This window comes from Aptenodytes forsteri, unplaced genomic scaffold (assembly GCF_000699145.1).
Source record: "Aptenodytes forsteri isolate BGI_AS27 unplaced genomic scaffold, ASM69914v1 Scaffold209, whole genome shotgun sequence".
In the NCBI taxonomy this organism is placed as follows: domain Eukaryota; kingdom Metazoa; phylum Chordata; class Aves; order Sphenisciformes; family Spheniscidae; genus Aptenodytes; species Aptenodytes forsteri.
The window spans coordinates 2331350-2356414 of NW_008795034.1; the positions used below are offsets into that span (position 1 = coordinate 2331350).

At 41.3% G+C, this 25065-nt stretch overlaps 1 protein-coding gene across 1 annotated transcript in view; it reads right to left on the reverse strand.

The window, feature by feature from the left end:
• LOC103896579 (autism susceptibility gene 2 protein-like) overlaps window positions 1-25065 on the reverse strand; it is a 179543-nt gene that overhangs the window by 135930 nt on the left and 18548 nt on the right. The window contains exon 2 of the mRNA XM_009276447.1: window positions 23078-23287. Coding sequence (XP_009274722.1) covers window positions 23078-23287 — 210 coding nt within the window. The remainder of the gene's footprint in view (window positions 1-23077; window positions 23288-25065) is intronic.

Consider the following 25065-nt stretch of genomic DNA (forward strand, 5'->3'; position numbering starts at 1 on the left):
CAACTACCTGAAAGGAGGTTGTAGCGAGGTGGGTGTCGGTCTCTTCTCCCAAGTAACAAGCGATAGGACAAGAGGAAACGGCCTCAAGTTGCGCCAGGGGAGGTTTAGATTGGATCTATGATTCTATGATATTAGGAAAAATGTCTTCACCGAAAGGGTTGTCAAGCATTGGAACAGGCTGCCCAGGGAAGTGGTTGAGTCACCGTCCCCGGAGGTATTTAAGAGACGTGTAGATGGGGTGCTTAGGGACATGGTTTAGTGGTGGACTTGGCAGTGCTAGATTAACGGTTGGACTTGATGATCTTAAAGGTCTTTTCCAACCTAAACGATTGTATGATTCTAAACTGACAGAGTACAGCGCACGCTGGTCACAACTGTGCTAATATAGAAATTATTATTTCAAACCAATCTTTCAATGGAAAGCCCTGACCCATTTGTAAATTTATTTCTGATTATTCTGTTGGAAATTATGCTTTCCATAAATATCCATCTATATAGGCGCCAGAGGGATACACGCTATAGCTCATGTACAGTCTACATGACTGTAGCTTGCTATGGACAGAATTTTCTCATGTGTGCCTCGTAGTACGACACACCTACATACGTTTCCTCCAGATTTCCTAAAGTTAACATATATAAAAGGCCCAATGCATATACAAACATGCAACACTGCCTTTTTCAAGACAATGTTTCAATAACTTTGTTAGGAATATACATTAAACACTACCTCCCCTCCTATCAAATGACCACCACATTAAAACCCCTCATCTTTAATTAATCTAACACAATATGGGCATGGCAAATTATTTGTATATACGTTTTAAAGGCATGTTACAAAATCCTAACGTGACAGTTCACATTGCATGTTCCAAACTTAACTCTGAGCCACAAGACAAACTCTTTCAACATAATTACCACTAACATATGGGCATCTCTGTTATTGTAATGTTTCTAATTAGGATTGTATATGTTACACATGTTGAAAGAGTTTGCAAATATGTTTTGTGGTTGACAGTTAAGCTCAGTATTTGAAGTAATGTGAACTTTTGTATGTTTACATTACATTTTCTGTAACAAATACATCATGTGCATAATAAACATACATATGTGCACATATACATGCACACATACTATTTTGTTTTAGCAAAATAAACATAAAACAGGTGTCAAAAATAGTAAAACTCATAAATGGAATATACATTCACCAAAAATGTATTTCCAATGCACTTCTGCTCAGCTATTGGCTTCTAAAGACAGGATTCAGAAGTATTTCCACTTTATTAGTAAAATGCTTTCTTCATTGGATATACGTATTTACATATGTAATCTTGCATATGCTACTTAAAATATGTAATTAACTACTTCAAGAAGTTATCTCTATATCTATTTACCCATAATTTTATCCACCAAAAGAATGGTATAAGCAATTTAAAGATAGAAAATAAAATTAAGTTAAAATCTTAGAACACTACAGCACAAAAGCCACTGGACTAGAGACATAGAAAGGCAAAGTATCAACAACACACAGGTAAAGAACAAAAGTCAATCCTTTACAGGTCCAAAGCCTGGGGCAATTAATTTTATTCCAAAACCTTATACAAATATGCCAGGCATGAAGATGCTGTCTGTGAATTGCAAACAGGGCTTTGGAACTCTGCTTTCAAAAATCATTATTTTATTAGATGTGTGTACATCTCCCTTTTGATTTGCAAGAGCCTTACAAGATGTAAGAGGAGTACACAGACGCATTTAATTGCTAATGATACTGTGCTGTGTTTCAAGTTTCAGCATTAGCATCTCAAGGTAGAAGGGCATTACAACCCTTTCAAAGCTTTAAAATCTACTTTTCACGTAAACACATTACTGTCTGAGTTTCCCTTTTGAGTCTTTTGTCTTGTGCTCACCCGTGAGTTCAAAGTAGTAAAATAACAAGATATTTCAATATTAAGATAGCTCATGGTACTGCCTTGAAGCAAGAGGGATAGCAAAGCACCACTCGCACTTCAATCTTTATCAATAAAACACAGATGCCTCCGGAGCACGACTCGCTTGCCTGCTCAGCGGTTTAATACACCACAATTTTCAGTTATACGAAGAGCCTTTTACTGCGCTCAGGCATCTTGAAAATGGATGGAAACAGTTGTCTTAATATTCCTTGCCCAGGGAAAGCTACCAGAGGGTGGGTATAAGAGCTTTACATCATCTCTGCGCCCAGGGCAGAGTACTCCACCATCCATCTTGCTCCTGGGGACATAACCGAGCATTAAACAGGGCAGCCCCATGGCCCTCCAACACACCTGGGAGCTCGAGGGGGTCAGGCTAACACAGGCAGCCAAAAGCCACTGGTATTCCTTTTCTTGCCCCAGAACAGAACTGGAGTGACCACAGCGCTTCAATGGAGAGCCGATGCAGTGAGCCCAGCTGAAGTCCAACTAGCAGGTCATCGACGCGCTACACAGAAACCGCAGCACTTCCAGAAGCAGAATCAACCCTTTCGTGTCCTGTCCTCGAGGTAGTACGATTAAGTACTGACACACATTTGAATGCATCAATTTCAGCCTACCAGTCTACCTGGAAGGCCTCCATTTCAATAGGCTGAAATGAAAAGCTCAGCCTAACAAATTAACTGTCAATCTCCAGGTTTTCAGCTCACCCACCCTAAAAAATTTAATGCAAGTTATGTTGATTTTGCATTATAAAATTAATTGCAACTAGATTTGACTGATGAGTAGTGATCTCAGGTACTAGATGACTACTGAATCCGAAGCATCAAGATAGAGGAGAAGAGCATAAATTGTATCCACGGTAAGACAGACTGCAGCATAAGCTTATTCCTTATTAGACACCAGAGAATCCAACCAGAAGGTCAAAGTCTGTAGAAAGCCAGGCCGTACTGGATGTGTGTCAGGACTCTGCTCCTCATCAGTAAAGGGGGAATGGGGGAGAAAGATGTGAAACAGCTATTCTTCAGTTGCCATAATTATAGCAGGTTTACTAAAGAGAGATGTGCCCTTTACCAACTTTATGGCATTTCTCTAAATGCTTGCAAAGAAAGATAAAACCATTAATATACATCTTTTACTACACTCCGTATAAGTAGTTACTCCACTAGAAAAGACACATCATTTCTAACCTTCAATTTTATCCATATTTATAATGTAGATGTTATAATTAGTGGTATCCACCACTCCCATCCAGCCACACTGAAATGTTTCTGCACTTCTTAGACCATTAAAAAATAATCACGGCTGAATAATACATTAGTAAGGCTGATCACAGGCAAAATATAGTTTGTCAGTTCTCCTGCTACTAATTTGCTATGGCATTGTAAAGGCAGCAAAAACGGTAATATTTCACAGTATAGGACCCAGTAAAATTGTAGGTCCACATTTCAGCTGGTCATTCTGAAAGCTGGTATTTGAGGTGGTGACAACGGGGAGCTAGTGTTGCTTTTGTAAGCTTCAGCCACGTACAATAGCACCCATAGATGACTGTGAAGATGCTTAATGTGACCACATTCCCCCTGCAAATTCACTTGCTCTTCTGCAAATAGGTCTTACTAGCCAAAGCTCTCACAAGCTTCAGAGGAGGAGCCGGGGGACCCCAACAGCTTGCTGGGCTCTGCCAGCTTCCCGGGACTTCCCTGCTCCTTGATTTTTGTCATTTCCTGGCAGGGACCCCTCAGGGTGCCGAGACAGGCTGTCACTCACACCAGACCTTGCAGATCTTCCAACACAAAACCCTTCCTCCACTCTTTTCCTCTTCCAGGAACAGGAAAGCAATTAACAGTATTGACATTTACACTCGCATTATTGGCCACATGACTTAGTGCCTAAAGGAAGAAGGGGGCGACACCTATAGAAATGTCATTTCTGGTTCTCCAAGAAAAGCTCCTATCACTATCTCAAAAATTTTAACCAATTTAGTGTTAACTAAAGTCTTACTGGAAGTGGGAGAAGGATTCATCTCGCATTCCGAGCCAGTTACAACCAAACTCAGTCTGAGCAGCCGGCAGAAAAGGGGGAGAGGCAGCTCCACAGGTCTGCTTTTCTCCCGCAGATTTTCTATTTTCAAATTGCCACGTAAAGCATGTTTAACTCTTAGCAAGTCACACCTTCAGCCTCTTGCCTGTCAATAAATATTTACACTTTCAATTCCAATCCTGCAATCAGACCTGTGTGAAGGCTCTGAATGTTTTCACATTCTTACCGACTTCAATGCATGGAGTCAAACAGCTGCTCTGCACAAGCAATGCTGATAAACACCACAGCAAGGGCTGCAATATCTTTATCCTGCTTTGGTGAGATAAAAGAATAAACCTGGGATATTGTGGAAGTCCGATTCCCTGTCAACTGATCCTGTAACTGCCATTTGTATCTGTTTGCTTTTTCCTTTGCTTGTTCAGGTAGCAGGAGGCAGCCAGGGGAGACCAGTTAACATCTGTCTGATCAAAACTGGAATCTGCTACTTGCAGCGTTCCTGCAATGCCACTGAAAACAAAAACCAAACCCAAACCCTTCCCTAAATGAGCATACTTTGCCAAAGGGAATAAAAGGGGAAAGAAAAGAAAAGGGGAAAAAAAAAAAGGGGGGGGGGCTGTTTGGTTGTTTTCAGTGGATGATCTCTCGGAGCTGGCCTCGTACAGCGGAGGAGCGGCGCTAGTGTACCTTGGGGTGTGGGAACATGCCAGGACAGAGGCCAAGGTCACACTGGCTGTACTGGCCACCCCAAACCAGCTGGATAGCAGCAAGCTCCGATGCAAAAGCTGTGCAGAAGCATTAGCAGAGCACTGTGGCCGGGCAAATAATGCCGCTTCTTAGAAGTACCTATATATATATATTTAAACCGCTCTGAGTTCACTGAAAGACAAACCAATACCATCATGCACAATATATTGGTGTTAAAGAAGGAGCAGCAAGTGGGAAGGAGGAGCAGGTTACATGGAAGGACGAGCAAAGCCGTCCTAAGGAAGAGCTATCAACATCTACACTGCATCAGCTCCAGGCACGACTGGAGCACTACTGGTGGAGGTATTCTACCTGCAGTCCCTACGTGTGCCGCAAACACAGGTATTTGGAAGAAGGACAAGCAGAGGGAAAATCTGCTCCTCCCAAGTTCATGGGGCAACTGGCAGAGGCGACAGCAGCATGCTCAAAGCCAAAGAGCCGTGGCATTAAGGTCCCAGACTAGATTTCTTCAGTTGAAGGATCTTCTTTAAGTCATAGATTGCAAACCTATTTACCCCACTGAGACCAGAGGTCTAAAAATTACAGCACTCAAAGATTTAGTTAATCAACTTGGGGCAAAAATCACAGAAAGCTGGTCAATGTCCATATTCCTAGATTTTCAGCAAAGACCATCTCAAGGGTGCAAGTTGTATTACTGATTAGGTTAGGACATGAGAGAAGTGTTTCCCCTGCCTTACGAACTGGTTTTGACTACAAAAGTCACTACAAAATGTTACCAAGTGGAGATTACTTGGTGGTAGAGGAAGCTGGCTGCAATTCATTATACTCGGGGAGTTAATGTTAATGTCAAAGAAGCCAATTGCCCCAGCACAGTTACTAGTGGAAACGCATCCTCCTCCCTGCTCCAGAAGTCCACTGAAGCCCTGGGAAACTGCTTTCATTAGCACGAGCAAGCTGCACATCGATATGAAAAAGCTAGCAGCAATTTCCATAAGAGTTACAGTCTTGTGTAAAAATGAAAAATTAGGCTCTTCCAATCATAGATAAAAGGGCTCCGGATAAAACCCCCCTGACTGCCATTTACCTCCTTCTGACCCCAACCCATCCCTGTTAGCACAAAACTTCAATCAGGACGTAAAAAAAAACAGAGAGGAAAGTCAAAGTCCTTAAAATTGAATACTCTAAGCATCGAAGTAATTCAAACAGATTAAAAATATTGTAAGCAATCAGAATTCTGGAGTGTACTGGATGAACAGAAATATCAAACGGCTGACTCCCCCTGCTCCCCACATGTGCAAACTCAACGCTATCCGCTGTCAGCAAAATCTTCCCGAACCACTCCTTTTTCTTAAAAAGCCTTTCTGGATAGAGAAGGAAAAAAAACTTCTTCATTTCGCCTAACAGGCTGTAGAAGTCCCAGTTCAAGGGTGAAAGGAAGGACAGAGAGAAAATTGCCTTTCCCCTCCCATCCAAGTCAAACATTTGAAATGTATTCAAAACAGCTTTTAATTACAGCTTGCATGTTGGTACTGCTGTACGTATTACAAGGCAACAAGAAAGCCTTTAAGAGTTTATCTCAATTCTGTGCTCACTCTACAACTGAACGGTAACTTAATGGGCAAAATCCTCAACTGGCATAAAACACCCCAGCTCCCTTGAAGTCAGCAGAGCCGCGCTCGCCAGCCGCGTCACTGGACCAAGTATTTCTTTCAGCTGCACCTTCTCCCACAGCACTCCCATGCCGCACTTGGGGATGCTCCAGCCAGCGCACCCCATTGAACCGGGCTAGGATTTGAAGGAGAGCTGTGAGAAAAATCTGTGCGTCTCCGTTTCTCTTTGTTTCAGGAGAACCTTTTCGTTTCATTGTGCTTGGCTCCGAGTCACCAGTTTTATCTTGCATTTCACACTTAAGGAAACCCAGCCAGGCCTGCCAAGTACTGCAAGGTTTTCTGTCAAAACTTGGACAAGCTGAAAAGTTTTACATTCTTTTAACCGTAAACCTTAAAGCAACTCAGACTTTTATTTTACTCGCAGCTCAGGTTTGAGTGTTTCATGACATTTGGCCAACCTGGCTTGAGTTTTCTGTTTGAGGTTTCATTACGAAATCCTAATTCCAGAACAGTGTAATTAATAATTTTATTAATAGTATCTGTAGTAAAAGATTATAGGACTTGGGAGGATGGCTCCAAGTGCATTCCGCTGCCCAGCAGACTACATGTAGTCCAAAAAAGAGATCTGTCCTTTAATTCAACTTGCAAAAACTGTGTGCTAACAATAAAGCGAAGGCCTTTGGAGACCCAAATGCAGGGACCATTTCCCAAGCTGGCTTGAGTTGCTTGTTATACATATTACACTAGCAGCCCAATAGTAGACACCAAATAACTGTAATAAATGGCAGTTTCTGTTCCCAGAAAAGAAATTACTTGCTCAGTGCGACACACAACAGTTTTGGTTGGAGGGGCCCTCGGGGGTCACCTTGCCCAAGCCCCGCTCCAAGCAAGGCTGACTCAGCTCAGGAGAGATCAGGCTGCTATGGGGAGATGTGGAAATCTCCAAGGATGCAGATCCTACAGCCTCTGGACTGAAGGCACCTGCCTCTGTGGCAGATCTGAGGAGAGCACTTACGGGTCCTGATCTCACCAACTTTATGTTACTCTGTGCTCCTCAACACACTTCTGTTGGCATTGTAACACAACGGCCAACAGGCACCACACTGCACCGGTATGACAGACCACAACTTTCTGATTACAGATGCCAAATTTAGAAACAGTTCTAGTGTCCATTTCCCATATTTTCTAGTCTGTCCCAAAATATGAGCTTTAGAGTTTGAAGATTTAATACAACCATTTATAAGCTGTGCCACCTTCCAGGTCCGGGCAGCACAGAAAGTGCAGCAATGCTTTTGAAGGAGGAATTGCCAACGCTTTGCCAGTTGGGGTAAGATTGTGTAAACCCTCTCAGCAGGATTTCAGTGGGACTAGTAGGGTGAGGAACTGTTACACATGCTTGTTATGAAGCTCAAATGTTTTTATTAACATAAATGAGCAGAAGTTAGGTTAATAATCTGAACACACTGACAGATGTTCAACAAATACTTGGCATTGCTGCAGCCAGAACAAGAAAGAATTAAATGTTATCTTGGAACAGCCTGCAGAACAACACAACCCGAAGCAACAAAGCGCTTGTACCAGGTTAGACAAATACATATGCAGAAAAGTCAGGCTCTCTCCTAGCACAAACCCAAGTCGGACCACGATACAACTTAACATTGTGTACAGGCCTGAAAATTTTGCAACTCATTGCAGAAAAAGCGATTGCACTTTCAGTGCAAGTAGATACCACAACAGCTGGGGTGAGGGGTAGGCTGCTTCTGTAACTGAGGGAAGGAAAGGGGTTGTCCACTTCTTTACATTGGAAGAAACAAATTTAAGACATCTCCTGATTTTTTCTTATTGAATTCAAGTTTTGTTCAAGTTCAATCCAAGTGCAAGTTCTGAACACACCGATGGGCTCTTACTCCCCTCAAAACATCATTATTCTGTGAAGACACAGGATTAGTAAAAATTATAAATTTGGGGGAACTATGACATGAAGGCATTCTGGTCAGATAAAGCTAAGAACTATTAAAGTCTTATCCAACTGTTAATAGAAAAGCTTAGGGAACACCGTGTGTGAGAAGTTTCATCAGGAGCAGGGAACTGGGTACGGCTGGGCTGGCTGATCTGGGCAGCACTGATGTTCTTACCAATGGTTTCTGCAGAATTTTAGGTAGGTTTGAGGTACCTGTGTTGGAAAGTTTCAGATGAATACGTCGTTTGGGGTTTCTTTCTGTGTTCACACTATTCACAAGTATAAGGGAAACAGTTTGATCGCAAGCTTTTAAATGAGCTACAATCTAGGAGGAGCTAAAGATTAGAACAACGTATGTGAAGATTTGCCTCTCTTATTGCAAGAGGGTATTTGCAGCACTGTTAGTCCAAACACTTCTGCACTCCCTCCCCTCTTCTTTTTTAAGGGGCAGCAGACCTGGAGATGTTGAAAATTTAAAATATTATACAAATGAGAAACTGTGTGGTTTGTCCAGGTGATGTCTCGGCTCTCTTACCACGCACACGACTGCAACTCCAGTGCAGTCGGCATGGCTCGGCTGACTTTCCCTTCCTGAAGAGCAGTGTAAAATCAGTAAAAGAGAAGCTTTGGAAGATGAAGCCCATATTTCCAAAAGAGTCAAACTGGGGCAAGATAAAAGCCATGAAAGGGCTGATGGTGAATTACTTTCTGCAGGTTTCCTGATACGCTTGAGCATCTTGGAATTACTGATACATGAGAGGTTTCTTAGGATGCCACACGAATACACCTTCAGCACTGTTCATCAATGTTCCTCAGTTCTTACTAAGACGCAAGCTTCACTCACCCAGAGGCACTGTATGTTTGTAACGCGTTACAAAAAGATTGTCTCATATTTGACTCAGTTTATACTGTCCTGATGACTTTCCACAGAAAAAGACATTTTTTCATTCCATCATAAAGCTTTAAACTGCATAAAATAATTTAAAAACTATAAAAACCTGTGAGTGAGGAGCGGGCAAAAAGAGAAAGGCCATGACAGTGGTAAAACAAAGCCCCTGATGACTTTGGACTTGTAACCACTTTGTGTCAATAGCATCATTTTACAAGTTAAATATTTTTCTTAAAGTGCTAATCCAATCTAAACAAGGGTTTGATTCTAAATTAAACAAACTCCACTTTTATTGGTATTAACTAAAATATGCAATGCTAATTTCAGCAGACATGCACTAACAAGAGCAGCTATGCAGACTCTGCCGTTATCCAAGGCAAATAAGGAAGGACATTAACTTAAATTTTCTTTATAAGGAAAATGCACTGTATTACAAAATCCACAGCGAGGCTTATTAAAAAAACCCAGCAACAAAACAAAACAAACCTCAAAATTTCCTACACATCAATGCTTTTAAAGTCTTCAAAAAAAAAACTTTCATTGCATCTCCACTTCTGATTCAATTTACTGTCAAAGGTCATGAGCTAAAATATACAGTTTATGCTAAAAGCAGGAAGCGGGGTAAGTAATTGAATAACATCAGGAAATGGAAGAATACTGCCATTTTCCTAATGGATATAGTACAAGGTTTACTCTCTCGAAATTGAATTCTAGGAGCTCCTGTAGTAAGGGGTTTATTTTTCTTCAGCTAGAATTTTAGCCTACAAGGTTTAAAGAAAAATCCTCATGCAATCAAAAGGACAAAATACCACAGCAGCTTTATTTTCTAACAGACAAAGATGATCATTTCTGCAGGAAAGAGAAAACCCCCATCAACAGTGTCTTAAACAGAACTGGCGTAGCAGGTTGGCTGTTTAATATACATGGACTGGAAATAATTCTACTAAATCAGATCTCTGAATTATTCATGAAAAACAGATTTTCATGATTTAAATTAGAAAGACTTAAAATTACAAGCCTTGCAGTGGTATTGATAGGTAAGGTCTCTTTCCCCCAATGCGATGTTACAATCTCATACAGTTCTACCCCAGGAAATGCTTTATGACCACTCTAAAATAGTATGCAAGATGCCATGCCACTTATTGCTTCTGGAAACCACACACCCACTGGTAGCTACTGCAGAACAGTAACAGCACACCCGTAATAATTATATCAAAACATATCATTATTATGAAGCAGAAAGTTTGAGGGGGATGGTTTCAGTATTTATTGCATACTAAAGCACAGGTTCATTTAAAACATTGGAAGCGCAAGCCTTAATACTGAAATAATATCTTACCATCACCAAAAACACTGCAATTCTTACAGGAAACATCAGACCGCAAATTTCACTTCAAATCTTTCAAAAGCATTTTCTAATGATACACCTTCCACCCTCCCCCTCTGTGTATTGTTACTAACTTATAAATACAATGCCACCAATAAACTAAAGGTTTTACATCGGTTCCTGACAGGTACCCTCCGGTCATTCAACACAGCACTGGTTTTTGACAAACTCCGCAGTCAGCTGTAATGGCTGCGGTGCTTTGTACTAGAAATTATTAATATTCATTTATCACACAGGTACCATACCTTTCATCTGAAGATCTCCAAACACTGCACAAATTCTCTGATTAAACCTTTACGCCTTGATTAGGAATTGGTAGACAAGTTCTTTATGATTAAACACAATTTACATACAGGATGAACATGGGGAAATGAGGCTGTGACTTGCCAGAGACCACAGAGAGCACATCCCCGGCCGGAGGGTAGCGGTCCCGATCCTCAACTCCCACCCTGACACCGCTACCTAGTGCTCTCTTGCAGGGGGTTTATGTCTTGACATTGACTGACCGATTCAGATCTGAGTAGGTGGCAGTTTTATTCAGAGACAGCTAGAGTTTTTTTCCAAACTGTAAGAGCATTTTTTGTAAATCCCCAAACTGAGCTGCAGCTAACACATTAACGCAACAACGCTTGAACTAAATAGAGTACCTGCAGCTCAGGCCGGACCGGAGTCCAGCCCAGAACAAATGGAACAGCTAGGATAACCCGCGACCCAAAAGGGTAGTTTATAGTAACAGCTTTTGTGGGCTAAGGCAAAATCCCTGTTTCTTGAATCTTTTACTTTGGCACAAGAGGTATTGAAACTCAACTCCTTTTACAATTACGAGGATCAGTCCTCAGCACACAGTTCCCCTTTATCATCAAGAGAAGTGAAGACAACTAACATCAAACCTTGCAAACCGAGAGCAGCATGCCACCCAAATATAGCCTTTATTTGACAACACAACACTAAGTCATCAGTATCTTGTCATTTCCTTCTTCAGAACCAAAGCACAGAGCACTTGTCTGTATATTTATTTATTTTCTTAAACATATGAGCTATTTTCCTTCACCTAGCAAGCCTTATTGAACAAGTTCTATAATTAACATCAAAGCAATTTGAAAGCTGCTTGACTTGCTAAAAGCCGGTAAACAAGCAGGAAGCAATAAGGTGCTTTACAAGAGAAGAACATGTGTTAGGGGGAGGGGAGACTACAAAACATTAAACAGATTGATTAGTAATTTTAACAGAATTTCCATTTTTATTAACCCTCTGCCTGCTTTGGGCACTTGATTTTTATTTTTATTACAAAAGTACAAGATTTTTTTGTTCAGCTAGATTAGAGTAAAACCTGTTCAGAAGGAAATAGTGAGCATAGTCGACAAAAATAAAAGAGTACCATGGAAAATTTTCAGGCACCAAATGTTTGCCGCTTCATATGGCTAGGATAAGCTCCACCTGCTTTATGATTTAAATATTTTTATTAAAATACTTAGACAAAGCCAACCTGAAATCTCTTAAACAAAAAGTAATAAACATCAGTTTCCGGTTCTACACCCATTCTCAGCTTTACTATTTTTATTAATTTAAGGACTTCTTTAGCCTTGGGAGAGGGTTAGCAGGGTGAGCTGGGCTTAGGCCTGACTGCCTTTTATGAGAAAACTTGGGGGTTTCTCTCTCTTGTTTCTCTGCTCCTGCAGAAAAGAGCTGCGTGAGAGGGAATTCGATTCTTCTTTGAACTCTATTCTTCTTTCTTAAGCATGCAGGTTCCTACGTCTATTTGTAACTCTACTAACTGGGAAGGCAAACGGGCATACAGCACATGGGAACTTCGAAGTCAGTGATTCAGCTCTCCGCTGTCAGAGACTTTAATGACATATAGCTCTTTCTTTTTATACAATCTAAATCAACTTGTGCCTGCAAACCAGTTATTTTCCTGCTTCCTCCTCCCACAATTTCTTGCAGGATCTCACTAGGCTTTGGGTTGAAAGCTTAACTTCCCGCTAACACTTACTTTATACCAGTTTTAACCCATGTCGTCTTTTGTGAAACTTTTCCTTTACTTTAAATAGATCTTGTGCCTCACGGATGTTCACACATGGGACAGATCTAGAAAGGCTATCATCCTATTTCTAAGTCTTCATTTTGTTGGACTACAGAGAGAACATTCTTCTGGTGTCTTCCATACTAGGAGGAACTGTGATTAAACTGTAGTAGCAATTCTTCTTTAACTGGAGAAAATGGAGAATTCAATTGTCTTGAAAGCGCGTCACAACAACTGCTCACAGAGATCAGCAGTGTAAGAAAAGAGACATCAGGAAAACAGCTATGGCTAGGAACATGCTCGTGCACTTTCCTCAGTAAGGGTGGACGTTGGTAGAAGTTTAGGACTTATTCAAGAAAGTCCATTCACGTTAGAGTGACACATTTGAATAATCTTTCCGATAGCTGATCCAATACAAAAGGATAAATCTGAAACTGATCCTACACTGACTATTAAAAAATGGAAAATCAGAAGCATCAGGAGTATGTATTTTGTCATAGCCTGTACGGCATTGCTGATATTAGAGGCAAACTTCCAACAGCACTGGAAATGCCAAACCACAGTAACTTTTGCAGTTGATCTTCTATTAATATATATATTTTTTTTTTTTTAGCAACAGTAACTTACTGAAGGGTAACTCTTTCATTTTCACTCATATAACCTCACTGTATTAAATAGTGAGCAGAGAAAGCTGTTCCAGGGAAAGGTCAGGACAAAAGGACAAGTTTGTTTCGTCTGTCTTAGGAGTCATGGCCTTATGTAGTAATGGCCATACTGCGTTCTTTAACTTCAAAATATCCTTCTGAATTATTCAAGAGTACAGCAAGCTCAGTATAAAAAAATAAAGCCATGTCCCATTTTGCTAATAACAAAGGAGGCTTTCCTAGCGCATATAGTTCATACATTATGAAAAAGGGTTAAACATAGGAAATGGGGACTCATATTTAAAAGTTTGTTCCATTTCAGTGGGTTTAGGCACAAACAAAATTTAAAATGTCTTAATTTTATAGAAATGCAACATTCCGACTTGTGAAACCACACAAACTAGAGAATAACCTCCTCAAGGTTGAGGAAGATGACCAAGAATTTTCCTGAGCTTTATGCACAGGTCATTTTTGCTGAAATGAAATCAAAACCAGAAAGTTTAGCAATGCACACACATTTCTTTGAGGAATGCCATGGGAGCATGCAGCCTCTGGGGATGCAGGCGGCCTCTGGGGCTGGCCCCTCCATGGCCACTGCCAGGCTAAATCCAGGGAAGGCTCCAAAACTCCGCAGTGGCACCACAAAGCACTGCAAACCATGAAAGCAATCGTGCAAGCTCAGTACCTGAATTTAACACTGGTTTAGCTTACCAGGCTGTGGTAACACTGCCACTCACACTGACGTTTACTTTCTGCTTCTAATAAATCCCAGACAAAAATGCAGCTGTTCAGACCTAGGGGAATCACAGCCTCCCTCCTCTTCAGAGGAGCTGTAACGAGTCAGCTACAGAAGCAGGAGTACTGCCTTTAGTTTACAAAGAGACAGGAAAATATCCCACTTACTGAATTCAAGGAATTGCCTCCTTTTCCCACCTGTCATCTTCCCCTTGGAAAAGCCAAACAAGGGAGCCTTCCACACTCCTTAGTAAGGGAACGGTTCCTCCAAGTGTTTTCCACTGATACTTTAACAGTGTTCCCACGCACTTCTCAAGCACATGGCCTAGGTCCGTGGCCCTGAATCCACGGAGTTACGGCACTCAGGAGCTGGACCTAAGGTTACAAAAGCCTGACTAAGAGTCTAAGCATCACGCAGGAGCCTGACACGCTCCTGAGGCTGCTCTCCTGCTCCCATGGCTCTTCCCAAACCATGGTGCTTGCAGCGGGGTATCACAGCCTCCCTGTGCCTACCTACCTGCCTGCCTGCCTGGGTGTTACAGCGGGAACAGCACCAACGCACAGACCCTTGCTCCCCGCGGCACCCGCTGGCAAGCCCTGCAACTAGAAAGATGCTGCACACCCACAAGTGCCCTGTTGGATGCTACAGCCACATTTAAATACATCGCTCTTACACCTCCTCCCTTTGTGAATACAGAGTTTGTGGAGGAAAAAAGAAGAATTAAGTAACATAGCTTCAACACTTCAATTTTTTTGTAAGAAATTTGAGGATGAACTGCTGTGCTTCCAGTTAATACACAGGCAAACCTATAGGTCATAAGTCTTGGCTTAGATTTAAGTTATTTGTAGAATACAAAAAAATTATTTTAAAAAGTGCTGGAAGATTTCTTTTTAATTCAATATGCTCACTTTATTATACTGTCTTATATCACTTAAGATAGAGCTTAACTTATCTACTAGCAGCCTCAGTCAAAATTAATTTTTTGCCTAATTCCTTATTGGTAACAGGCCTAGGAACTTTGAAGACAGCAATTGATTGCATTGCACATTTAAAATATGGTTCACTTCCCAATACAGCACCTTTAATAATCATTTAAGTTTTCAATTAAAGTAGGATGCCAACATTAAAAGAAAAAAGATAATCCTGAGAGACAATAACTGCTCCATGCACAGTAATTTTTTTTTTTTTTACTATTATTCTCAAGATACCTAATTGATTAACATAATTAGGTTAACCCAAAAGCCACTGTTTCTAATCTTTTTTCAGTTTGGAATTTGCTGGGAGTTTCTGTTACATTGGATGGAATGGGTGAGTGGTGCACACAGGGGCACTTTCTCCCAACAGCATTACCTGGTCTGCTGACAGGGTGGTGACATCTCTCTGGCAACTCCATTTCACAGCTGCATAAACTGGAGCCAAAAGACAAAGCGAGACGCAGCAGGGCAGACTGCAAAGCAGTGGCAAAGTTTGCATTAGAAATAAAACCATGCCAACATTACTCACTTTCGTACAAGCCTGATCACCTGCAACACAACAGCAATGGTAGGTGAAAGCAGAGGAGGCAGAGGAACCCTCCTTCTGCCACATCCCAGGTGCAATCAGCTCACACCATCGGCTTCAGAGAAATGTGGGAGATAGTAACATCCCACCATTCATTCCTGTTTCTAGATATGACCTAAGTTCTTCCACGCTCTGCCTTGGCTGTACAAGCTCTACCATCTAGAAGTAACAGTATCACGATAATTACACTGGTCTCCATATCAGGTATGAACGCCCACATTTGAGTCCTGGTTAAGAGGCTGGCCACACTGCCAAACAGCTGATATTTTAGCCAGAGTGGGAAAACACCAGATTGTAACAACATTTTAAGATTATATTCTTCTGTGTCTACGAAGGGGGACTCTCTGTGCCTACACTGGAGTCTGAAGATACAAGCCACTAATGCCCGTTAGCTCTCTAAGGAGGCTCTGAGCTGGGTGTTTAATGCAGAAGCATACAGACAGGTTCAAAATAGTAGTGTGTTATTAAACAATTATCACGGTACTGAGTCTAAGATACAGGCATTTTCTACTTCAGCTTTGATAAACAATACCTGGATAGTTTCTCTTACCTTTGAGCACATATGCTTATTCACAGGAGAGGGGCATGGCAAAACCAAGGCCCTTTTCTTCCAATTTCATCAGCCCTGCAAGCGAAGCTCTCCATGGGGAAGCCATTTTGAGTCCATGAGATTTCCCAATATGTATTTTTAACCTATCTAGCAGGGATAACATCCTTAGTAATCAATTTGACTCACGATTACTATTTCAAACAGAGGCTCGTACCCAGACGAAAAAAGCTCACTTTACATGGCAATATATACAGAACAATAACATCGCCAGATGGTATAATACTGAACAGAATTAATTTCACACATGATGTTTTCAAGGTGTTAAAATATGTCACAGCTTCTGCTAATAAAACATCTTTCTCTTCCCTCCTCCTTTTAAGAAAACGCTACATTCCCACCAGCCCGTATTTTACATTATATGTGTTTTCAATTCTGATAAGGGCAGCTGATTGCTTGCAAACCTAATTACAGTCAAATGAAAGTCTTTCAGAACCATCATTAGCAATTAGGACCCGCTGGATTTGCAGTGTATCATTTAGAGAGGTATAATTCAATAGCTTATTGAAAAATTGCAGGTGAAACTGGTGATTATAAGGGGGGGAAACGCCTGTGACACGTCACCACAGGCAAATCTTCAGCAAAGTGGCAGCTTCTACGAGCGGCTGATCAATGAATGCAGGTGTTTGCTTCAGCATGCCACGGAGCACAGCTCCTCGCCGCGCTTGGAAAAATGTTAGCTGCATCCTGTCATCGCGCCTGGTTTTGTGAATGGCTCTGGATTTCACATTATGTGCCTGTATTTGTGTGTGTTTTCAAGGAATCCAAAGGGCCTATTCAGGAACTTCATTAAACCTGGGGGGGATGTGCAGTGCAGAACAACAGACACACGAAGCAACACATCATTTTTCAGTCCTTTCTGTAGAGAACAACAATCTTTTCTGTGCCCATTGAGCTCAATTATATATTATCAGGGCCCAGAAGTTGTTTGGATGCTTTCGAGCAGCTGGGTGCCTTCACAGATGATGCACTGGATATGGTGACTACGGGTTAAGTGCAGCTGGAGATTTCTGTGGCCTCTGATCAGAAGCAAATAGCAGTTGAGAATCACAAAACGCTTGTAATTCAAGCACTGTTTGTCACCAGTGGCGATTTCTTAGAGGGAAACAAGAGGGGCAACTGAATAGCAGCCCAGCTTTTAGACACGCATTCTCTCACACATACAGAAATCCACATACTGTGCGTGTGTGCAAAATAAAGCGCGGTTCCCTTTCGAGGATGCAATTACCAACTGGCCAGCACAAAGCACTCAACGCTTTAAAAGCACGACAGTAGACTAGATAATGCTGAGCTGGACATCAGCAGGCACAGACGATGTTAGTTCACAACGGGCCCCCTCTTTGGGCACATCCCTCCATACGCACACCCTTGTGTAACATTTACCTCTCCGAAAAACCACGCTGCCCAGCCTGGACCTGCGCACAGCCCCATCACTTCACTCCTTCCTCACAGACATGCTCCTCCTTTTCCATCCTACAGAGGCTTCTCCAGGCCCAGATCTGCCTATCTCCTTTTACCACACAAGCATCTTCTTCCACAATATTATTACATCCACTCATGGTGTGATGTAACCTCAAAGCACAGTTACCTGTATATGGCCCTTTCTATACTTTCAGTGCTGTAATCTGATTTTTTCATAATTTCATAGTTTATTTTTCAAATTAAATGTTGTTAATAAGGTGTGGATTGACAAATAAATCCAAATAAACAATGCCCTTGAACGACAGGATACCAACACAGAGCAGACAACGTTCCATTAAACCAGTGCCCCCTGCAAAGTCCTGTTGCTTGCAACATTTGCGTGGGGTGACTTCAACCTTTTGGCAACACTTGCACATAATCAAACCATGCTGTGTAGGTTGCAACACAAACAGCAAACCTAGTCATTTCAAAGTGGTTGTGCTACTATTTTGAAATAAAGAAAAAAAAAAAACGGCAAACAAACCCTCTCTCTTTACAAACAGAATGGAAGGAAACATTATCTCAATTTCCATCAATGCATGGGGCAGTATCAGCTGACCCGATGCCTAGTTGGTACTACTCCTAAGGCGTGCAAGTTTGTCCCCCGCGTCAATAGCAGTGTTTCCTTTAACTTCAGTCATACAGAGCCAGACCTCCAACCTCCATTTGAAATAAAGAAAAAAAAAAAACGGCAAACAAACCCTCTCTCTTTACAAACAGAATGGAAGGAAACATTATCTCAATTTCCATCAATGCATGGCAGTATCACTGCTGACCCGATGCCTAGTTGGTACTACTCCTAAGGCGTGCAAGTTTGTCCCACGCTCTACGAGTCAATAGCAGTGTTTCCTTTAACTTCAGTCATACAGAGCCAGACCTCCAAGAGTGCAAAACTACCCCAAACGCAGCCGGCACGGCTTGCAAACCCTTCTATTGTCCTGCCTGAGCTATTTTCATGGCCCAGATTCCTTGCTGATCTTCAGCAGTTTTACAGTCACTGAAATCCACTGGCTGCCAGTAAAGTAATCCCAAATCACAGCAGCTATGTAAAAGGAGATTCAAGCCTTTATCACTCATTATGGGTGTATGCATGTTGTATGCAGTATTTCCAAGGTGTCTGACCTCACACTGCACAAATATGTACACGTTTTTTCCCCTGCTGCTGCACAGAGCTACAAGTTGGGAGTCAAAGAAATTAAACAGTTCTCCATGGCTGCGTATAATACTTGTAGCCGCTATTGCACTCCCAAAGCCCACCCACAATTTCATTTTCAATTAACAGCTCTTAGAAAAGCAGTAATGAAAGCAGTTGCTAAAGAGCACTCAGATGTCATTGAGAGACTGCAAACCCAAACTGTAAATAGCACATTGTAAATCGCTTGTCACCACAGTCAGCTCTCACTGGAATCACACTGCCGGTGACAATCAAACCCATCTGCTCAGCTCCCCAACCAATGTCACCACAAACCATTCAGCTAACACCCACCTCCCGCTCCGCTCTCATTACCTGTCATGTACAGGCTTTTCTAAGAGCGTGCAAAAGCCATTCCTGACTGTAAGCATGATTAAATGCAGATCACACAACGGTTATTTCACCCTCCGCACCAGAGGTTTGCCACGCTGAAGCACACAAGCACCTCTGCACCAGACGACAAGTGTGCTATAACTAAATCTGCAACACAATTAACGACGTGATGTTCGCAAGCGACTGTGACAGGGGGCAACAGCAGCCATCCAGACCAGCCAGCAAAAGGCTTAGCAGTCTCAAATTTAAGATGTATAGATTCAAGGCGAGACTGCCAAGGGGATCGTGGACTTAATTCTGAGAAGGAAAAGCTTCAATACTTCCCTCCCTCCCCTTTAATTGATTCATGTAATGGACTACGAGGTGAAAGCTAATAGTTTGTAATGCTTGAGGTTGATGACTGCCAGAGTCAGCGGTGTATCTTTTTTTGCTGTTCTTCCCATTTTTCCTTTATCTCATTAAAATTTACCTCCTAATTCATCTCTCCATCACAAGTTTTCTACCCTTTATTCATCATCTGCCCCTTATTTATTACCAGTTTGTCTCATTCCTTGCACTCACACGGTATCTGGGATTGGGATGTAATATTCTGCAAGTGTCTTTGGAATCAGCCGGTTAAGGTAGAGCCCAGCAGCAGTTGGCTCTCGTATGTACATAAGCCAGTTAAGATACGACTTGTGCAGCATACAGATTGCTGTTTTAGAAGCATATGCCAAAGATGATCTTTTTCTGCAAGAAGGTGTATGAATCTCCCAGCAGATAAAGAAAACAATGAAGGAAATGGTAGAGGTAGCAAAAGTCAGTGTCTTCTGCTCTTTCCAAAACACACACCCACTGAATAAAGAGAAATGATCCTTCCCTGTCACTATCAAAATACTCTCAACACTCCTTCTGCAATGAAAACTCATTGTTTCCTAGTATGCCCCATTCTGCTCGAACCTTGAGGAATAAAAACTCATTAAAAACTATTTAAAAATTGTTGCCACCCTTTTACTAGTTTAAAAATGTTCACTTTAAGATTTCCAAATGATTTTTACAGAAAACACATAAAAACACGCCATCACCAATTATCGTAAAGGAAATTAAATTTGAAACGCTGGAGAAATATTCTGATGAGTCTTATGTTTGCTTAATGCCAACTAAAGTTTCCTTGAGGCATTTAATAAGTACATTTATAAAAGCTCACAAAGCAGAGTTCAAAAGTCTTCTCGCTAGTAAAGTATGAGCCTTAATTAACCTACAGTTTCACATTTTCTGGATTTCAAACCTGTAGGCATTTCAGCATAACTGGATAAATACCTGCATGAATACTGCAAGGGTTTTCTCTGAAAACTAATTAGCAGTCCTTCCAATAGCTGACTTCAACTAAATCTGTTTGACGAGGGAGCTTCATACCATAAATCCTGCATGTGAGAGTTACTTCCAGCAGACAACAGATTTCACAGAAAGGCGTATCAGACAGGACTGTTAACTAGTGGTAAAACAACGAACAAGATCTCCAGGTATAAAACATTTCCCAACAGGGACAGACTGCAGCCAAGGTCTTACGCCAGCACAGGAATGCAAGTGACAGCATCGAGATTGCATCCTGCCATCCAATTATAATCTTCACATGTGACAATTCAGGATTCCTCCGGGGACAACAGGGGCAAGATACATTGTTTACATATAAAATATATAGCCCTAATAATAGCAAGGACACCATATGTATTTCCAGAAGCATACTGAACTTTAATTGGCTTTGGACCCTCCTACTTTATCAAGCACAAAACACAGTGGGCCCCAGTTCCTGGCTTGCTGTCATCTGAGAAGGTTGACAAGAAACTTTACTTCCCATCGAGAGCCCAGGAGTTCAGTGGGATGTTGCTGGGTGGGGAAGCAAACCCAAGGTGTGCAGCCAAGAGTCACTCTAGGAGGGAAAGTGCTACATGATCAGAGAAAACCATCCTCAGAACTTATCATTCTCCTCCTTTTTTCGAGGTCTTCACCATTTGTCTTGAAAGAAGACAGAAAATGCTTACCAGAAATACTATATATAAAGGTTGTGGGCATGTCTTTTCAAATAAGCTTTATAGTCTTTTCTATGACATCTTTTTTCCACATCTAAGTGTCAAAGCCACTTGGATTTGTCAGCACCTAAACTGTTCATGAGACTAAAACGTTCTTATCTAAGGAGCTATACCCCTACCAAATGTATTAAATTTATATTGAGCAAGACACTTTATTTCCTCTCAGCCTTATCCCTCAGGAATTAAGCAGAGTACTCAGATTTATCAGCTAAAAGGAAAACCATTTTCCATGACATTTGTCAACTCAATACCTTCCAAGCCAGTGTATATTTATTCTTAAAAACATAACCTCACAAATAACCTCCCTCAGCAGCAAGGCCGATTCCTTCATTGCTTAAGTACCGGGCAGGAAGGTTTCACCTGACAGTAGGCTATGCCAGGGGAATCAAATAGTGCAAAAAGTCAGCTTTTACGAATGCCAGTTCCTACTGCACAAAGCACATACATTTACCATTTGACATACCAAAAAGGAACAGAATGACGACCGTGTAGGTGAACACAGAAAAAAGTCAAGGAAACACAGCAACCTTCAATATCTACTTATTACATTACCATTGCATCAACTATCCTGAAGAGTTTCCCACCTCCCTTTGAAATACAAAGTAAAATTAAATTAAAAGAAATACCTTTAACGGGTGTGGTAGTGTAGAACAGGCATTTTTCAAATCGTTTGCTTTGCTGAAGCGCTGTATAATCTCTTATTTTATTTCTATATACAGTGTAGGCTTAAAAATAATCACAAAAACATTTTTTACCAGCTTCTGTAACTCTGAGTATCAAAACCGAACACAAGTCAATGTGCTTGTCATCCTCAATGCTCCTTCCACTTCCCTGAGCTGACAAAATGAGGAGCAGTGAATTCTCACTATTTTCTAAAAGTTTCTCTGCAAAGCAATGTTTCGTTTGCACCAAACAAGGATGAAGACTCATTCAATGAATATCAACCATCTCCATTAGACACATAAATTTTTGTTAAAGAGTCATTAATATCACTCAAATTTAGGTCAAAGCTGACCTCTTTACTGTTACTTTAGACTTCAGTTTCGCAGACAATGAGCCGAATGACCATACAGGCACATGCTATACTTAAAATGCCCAGCTCTAATTTAGTCTTTTACATATAGCAAACACACAAGGGATATTTATTCAAAAAAAGCAAAACATGGCTCTTTTTTCTGCATCCTGCTCACCAGAGAAATCACACTTGTCATGCTTTCTTCTTTTTTAAAAACAAGAAACACAACACTGTACAGTCCTGAATAAGAGTCCAAGATTTCCAGCCTCAAGCTTTGCAACCCTGGATGCTATCTGCTCGCTTTTGTCACATGTGCGCCACAGCTACCGCAGTAAAGGGAACACCAGTGTTGGGAAAGCAGGAAGTTCTTGCTTATGGATAGGTGATTAGTTACCCAAGAGAGCACGCACCAGTACCACTGACATCCTACAAATGAGCTCCTCGCACCGTTATCAGTCTTAGAGCTTTGTCTTGATTAACAGCTGCCCCTCTCGCAATTACCTCACCTTGCCCTTAATGTTCAAGGGGGGTCTTAGGCTTCTGTGTACAAAGGCTAAAGACAAGAAGGCTTATTTATAGCACCAAGTTGGCCTAACAATGTAATAGAGAGACCACATTTGTTTGTCCTGACAGTCTCACAGCCAGCCTATGGAAAGCTCTTCCAACCTTTGCACGTTTATTAATCAACTCAGCTCTAGCATCAATACACTGCTTGCTTTTTCCCACTCAATTAATCTCTTCTGGTACCAGGACATGGTACCAAGCGGTACCCGAGAGCCCAAGAATAAAACAACTACGAAGGAGTTAAAGTAAGTGATCCCACAAAATGAGAAATCCGTTTCCACATACCACGTGCCAACAGCCAAAGCCCTCCCTCCCCGCAACAGATAACTTGTCTCCCACCTGTCTGAGGCCCTTCGGTATTTTCTTCCTTTTCCCAAGGTGCTGACAAAGATTACGATCATTTTCTCGGTCGGAGCTGTACTGGTGGTGGTGAAGTCTGTTCTTTTTCGGAAGATAAGACAGCCCGTTGGTAAGTGCTTCCCGTTTCTTCTTGGCTAGAGGATTCTGTCGCTTCTCCACACGTTCCTGAGGTTTCAGAGCTACGTCCTTCTGCAGAGGGAGGGAGTGGGGGACGGAAGAGAAGAAAAACACAGCGGTTAAGATACGGCTCTGATTTGGTCGACCTCTTTAAGCAGCAATTCTAGGTGACCAGCAAAGCATTCTTGAGGCAATGCTACAGTCACCAGAAGAGAAGAAAGCAGTCTTCACTGGTGTCCACTTAATCAAAAGATAGGCAAATGCAAAATAAAATCTGTCAGATGAAGTGAGTGCACAGAAGCAGACACATACTCCTTTAGATTTCATACCGTCAACCTCATAATTCTCAAACACATCTCATGTATGAAGTAAGCATTTAGAGGACAGCCTATGTTTATAATGTTTAAATTAACAATTGTCTTCAATTTAAACAAGGCTTGGCTTTTCACATTTATTTTTATTATTTCTTGTATTTGACAGGACAAGGCAAGAGCTGACCTAAATCCAATTAAAGCCAATGAATCTCAATTGACTTCAGCGGACGTTTCCCTCAAGCCTGACCTAAGCAGAAGATTTCCAAATCTCAGGGGGATGGGGAAAGCGCGCGCGCACACACACACACACACACAAAAGGCTTGTATTTGAAAACTTGTTACTGACCCTTCTTTAAACCCCAGAATCAATATCTGTCTATAAAAAACACTCAAGTCTTGTAACATAAACATGTGTTTTGTCGCTTAGCCTACAGCTACTGTATTTTCTTACTGATACTCTGCAACACACGCAATTCATATTTTTGTTTCAAATAAATGTTACATGAAAAAAAAAAAAACCTCTCCAATAACACGAAATTAAAGGCAGAGGACGAGGAGGCTGGAGGGTCATTGGGAGAGAAGAATTAGAAGCTATTGGAAAGGTGTAAATTACAATGCATATTGTGCATCTAATAAAAACAATTTGCTAATTCACATCTACTCCAAGAACTCCATATGTAAGAGTACAGTATTTCCATATAAGGGGCATATTACTTAAATAGTGTAATACTTTAAGCATACTCTACTAACATGCTTGGCTGCTTTGACCAAAAGCTCTCTGTGCCCTACCATCAAGTACTATATGAACTTGTAAGCCTTCATGCTTCTGTTTATTGTCACTTAATATTATAACCAATAGCAGGAAAGAAATTGGGCTGTTGGTCGCTGTGCCACAAAAAGATTCAGGTTCAGGAGAACATAATTCAAGTTATGCCACCTTTTAATGCAACAAACCCATGCCTAAAGGCAAAAATCAGTTTGGCTTTAATTAAAGAATGCTCCCTAAATGCCTACCTAAAACACAAGAGCTTCACAAAATTTGTAACTAAAACAAATGAGAACATTAATTAAACTGAAGACAGTCAATGTTCAAATTTGATATTTGTTAAAAAGAATAATTTTACAACCATTAAAAAAAGGGAGTACGGAACAGAAGCTGTAAGACACTTCTACCTTTTCTTCACCTAAGACACCACGGGAAATATCCTAAGCTTTTCTTCACAGTGTTACTCATATGAGAAAAGTTAGGAGCTTTACCCAAGCTCATGAAAAAAATCTTTAGCATCCTTAGCTATAAAGCAGGATCAGTATTTTAAGAACGTCATGTCTCTTCTCTGGTTCCTCCAGCTATTAAAAAAAGAGTCAGTAGTAACACCGATCGTTGTAACGTGCTTTGAGATCTACTTGTGAAAAGCACTGTACAGAAGCTGAGAGATCCTACACAGCAAGCCCAAGGAAAAATAAAGCAAGAAGAATCACTTTTCTGAGCACACCTTCTGTCTCCTTTCCCAGGAAGGTTTTAGATTTAGATATATG